This window comes from Pezoporus wallicus, unplaced genomic scaffold, assembly GCF_028554395.1.
Source record: "Pezoporus wallicus isolate ANWC-B61680 ecotype Strahan unplaced genomic scaffold, APGP_CSIRO_Pwel_v1 contig_13406, whole genome shotgun sequence".
Taxonomy (NCBI): Eukaryota; Metazoa; Chordata; class Aves; order Psittaciformes; family Psittacidae; genus Pezoporus; species Pezoporus wallicus.
Window position 1 is genome coordinate 69 of NW_026639053.1, and position 3,286 is coordinate 3,354.

General features: G+C 53.2%; 1 protein-coding gene across 1 annotated transcript; it reads left to right on the forward strand.

The window, feature by feature from the left end:
• Nucleotides 1–444: 444 nt before the first annotated feature.
• On the forward strand, nucleotides 445–3,058 carry LOC130601434 (elongin-B-like; the record flags this gene model as incomplete). Its single annotated transcript, XM_057413515.1, has 2 exons — nucleotides 445–602; nucleotides 2,945–3,058. Coding segments are annotated over 2 exons (271 nt in total), but the record flags the coding sequence as incomplete, so codon positions are not given.
• Nucleotides 3,059–3,286: the final 228 nt, after the last annotated feature.

Below are 3,286 nucleotides of genomic sequence, written 5' to 3' on the forward strand. Positions count from 1 at the left end.
TATGGGGCACTATGGGGTCTATGGGGCACTATGGGGCTCTATGGGGCACTATGGGGGTCTATGGGGCACTATGGGGCTCTATGGGGCACTTTGGGGGTCTAGGGGGCACTATGGGGCTCTATGGGGCACTATGGGGGTCTATGGGGCACTATGGGGGTCTATGGGGCACTATGGGGCTCTATGGGGCACTATGGGGCACTATGGGGCTCTATGGGGCACTATGGGGCACTATGGGGGGGTCTATGGGGCACTATGGGGCACTATGGGGGTCTATGGGGCACTATGGGGCTCTATGGGGCACTATGGGGCACTATGGGGGGGTCTATGGGGCACTATGCGGGGTCAATGTGGATCCATCGCTGTCAATGGGAGCCGGGCGAGGGGGCGTGGCCTAGGAGGAGGAGGGGGGCGTGGCCAGCGGTGCCCCTCCACGTGACCGCGGAGGCCTGCGGCGCTCCCTGTCCATGGCGGCCGTGCCGGGCGCCCCCTGCAGGAGGACCAGGTCCTGGAGGACTCCCGCACGCTGGGGGACTGCGGCTTCACGAGCCAGACCGCGCGGCCACAGGCACCGGCAACTGTGGGGCTGGCGCTGAGGACGGCAGGTGGGACCCATAGAGACCCATAGGGACACATAGAGACACATAGGGACCCATAGAGACACATAGGGACACATAGAGACACATAGAGACACATAGGGACCCATAGAGACCCATAGGGACCCATAGAGACACATAGAGACACATAGGGACCCATAGAGACCCATAGGGACCCATAGAGACACATAGAGACACATAGGGACCCATAGAGACCCATAGGGACCCATAGACACCCATAGACCCCCATAGAGACCCATAGGGACCCATAGAGACCCATAGACCCCCATAGAGACCCATAGGGACCCATAGAGACCCATAGGGACCCATAGAGACACATAGAGACACATAGGGACCCATAGAGACCCATAGGGACCCATAGAGACACATAGAGACACATAGGGACCCATAGAGACCCATAGGGACCCATAGAGACACATAGAGACACATAGGGACCCATAGAGACCCATAGGGACCCATAGAGACACATAGAGACACATAGGGACCCATAGAGACCCATAGGGACCCATAGAGACCCATAGAGACCCATAGGGACCCATAGAGACCCATAGGGACCCATAGAGACACATAGGGACACATAGAGACCCATAGGGACCCATAGAGACCCATAGGGACCCATAGAGACACATAGGGACCCATAGGGACCCATAGAGACACATAGGGACCCATAGAGACACATAGGGACCCATAGAGACCCATAGAGACCCATAGGGACCCATAGGGACCCATAGGGACCCATAGAGACACATAGGGACCCATAGAGACACATAGGGACCCATAGAGACCCATAGGGACCCATAGGGACCCATAGGGACCCATAGAGACACATAGGGACCCATAGAGACCCATAGGGACACATAGAGACACATAGGGACCCATAGAGACACATAGGGACCCATAGAGACACATAGGGACCCATAGGGACCCATAGAGACCCATAGGGACCCATAGAGACCCCATAGGGACCCATAGAGACACATAGAGACCCATAGGGACCCATAGAGACCCATAGAGACCCATAGAGACACATAGAGACACATAGGGACCCATAGAGACCCATAGGGACCCATAGAGACACATAGAGACACATAGGGACCCATAGAGACCCATAGGGACCCATAGAGACCCATAGGGACACATAGAGACCCATAGGGACCCATAGAGACCCATAGGGACCCATAGAGACACATAGGGACACATAGAGACCCATAGGGACCCATAGAGACCCATAGAGACCCATAGAGACACATAGGGACACATAGAGACACATAGAGACACATAGAGACACATAGAGACACATAGGAACACATAGAGACACATAGGGACACATAGAGACCCATAGGGACCCATAGAGACACATAGGGACACATAGAGACCCATAGGGACCCATAGAGACCCATAGGGACCCATAGAGACACATAGGGACACATAGAGACACATAGGGACCCATAGAGACACATAGGGACACATAGAGACACATAGGGACCCATAGAGACACATAGAGACCCATAGGGACCCATAGAGACCCATAGGGACCCATAGAGACACATAGAGACCCATAGAGACACATAGGGACACATAGAGACCCATAGAGACACATAGGGACACATAGAGACCCATAGGGACCCATGGGGACCCATAGGGACACATAGGTACCATAGGGACCATAGAGTACCCATAGAGACACATAGCGATCAATAGGGTGGTTTTGGGGTGGTTTTGGCTCATTTTGGGTGGTTTTGGGGTGGTTTTGGCTCATTTTGTGGTGTTTTGGGTGGTTTTGGGGTGTTTTTGGCTCATTTTGGGTGGTTTTGGGGTGTTTTTGGCTCATTTTGAGTGGTTTTGGGGGTGTTTTTGGCTCATTTTGGGTGGTTTTGGGGTGTTTTTGGCTCATTTTGGGTGGTTTTGGGGTGTTTTTGGCTTGTTTTGGGGTGTTTTTGGCTTGTTTTGGGTGGTTTTGGCTCATTTTGTGGTGTTTTTGGGGTGTTTTTGGCTCATTTTGGGTGGTTTTGGGGTGTTTTTGGCTTGTTTTGGGGTGTTTTTGGCTTGTTTTGGGTGGTTTTGGCTCATTTTGGGTGGTTTTGGGGTGTTTTTGGCTCATTTTGGGTGGTTTTGGGGTGTTTTTGGCTCATTTTGGGTGGTTTTGGGGTGTTTTTGGGTGGTTTTGGCTCATTTTGGGTGGTTTTGGGGTGTTTTTGGCTCATTTTGGGTGGTTTTGGGGTGTTTTTGGCTTGTTTTGGGGTGTTTTTGGCTGTTTTGGGGTGTTTTGGGCTCATTTTGTGGTGTTTTTGGGGTGTTTTGGGCTCATTTGGGGCCGTTTGTGGGTGCAGAGGAGCCCTTTGAGCCGCTGCGCATCGACGCCTTCTCCAGCCCCCCCGAGCTCCCCGATGTGATGAAGCCCCAGGACGCCCCCGGCGCCGCCCCCGAGGCCCCCCTGCCCTGAGCGCGCCTCCACACGCGTGTTACATACATGTTACATGTGTGAACATGGGATGCAGGTGTGTTACATACGTGTTACATGTGTGAACATGGGATGCAGGGGTGTTACATACGTGTTACATGTGTGAACATGGGATGCAGGTGTGTTACATACGTGTTACATGTGTGAACATGGGATGCAGGTGTGTTACAGGCGTGTTACATGTGTGAACATGGGATGCAGGTGTGTTACA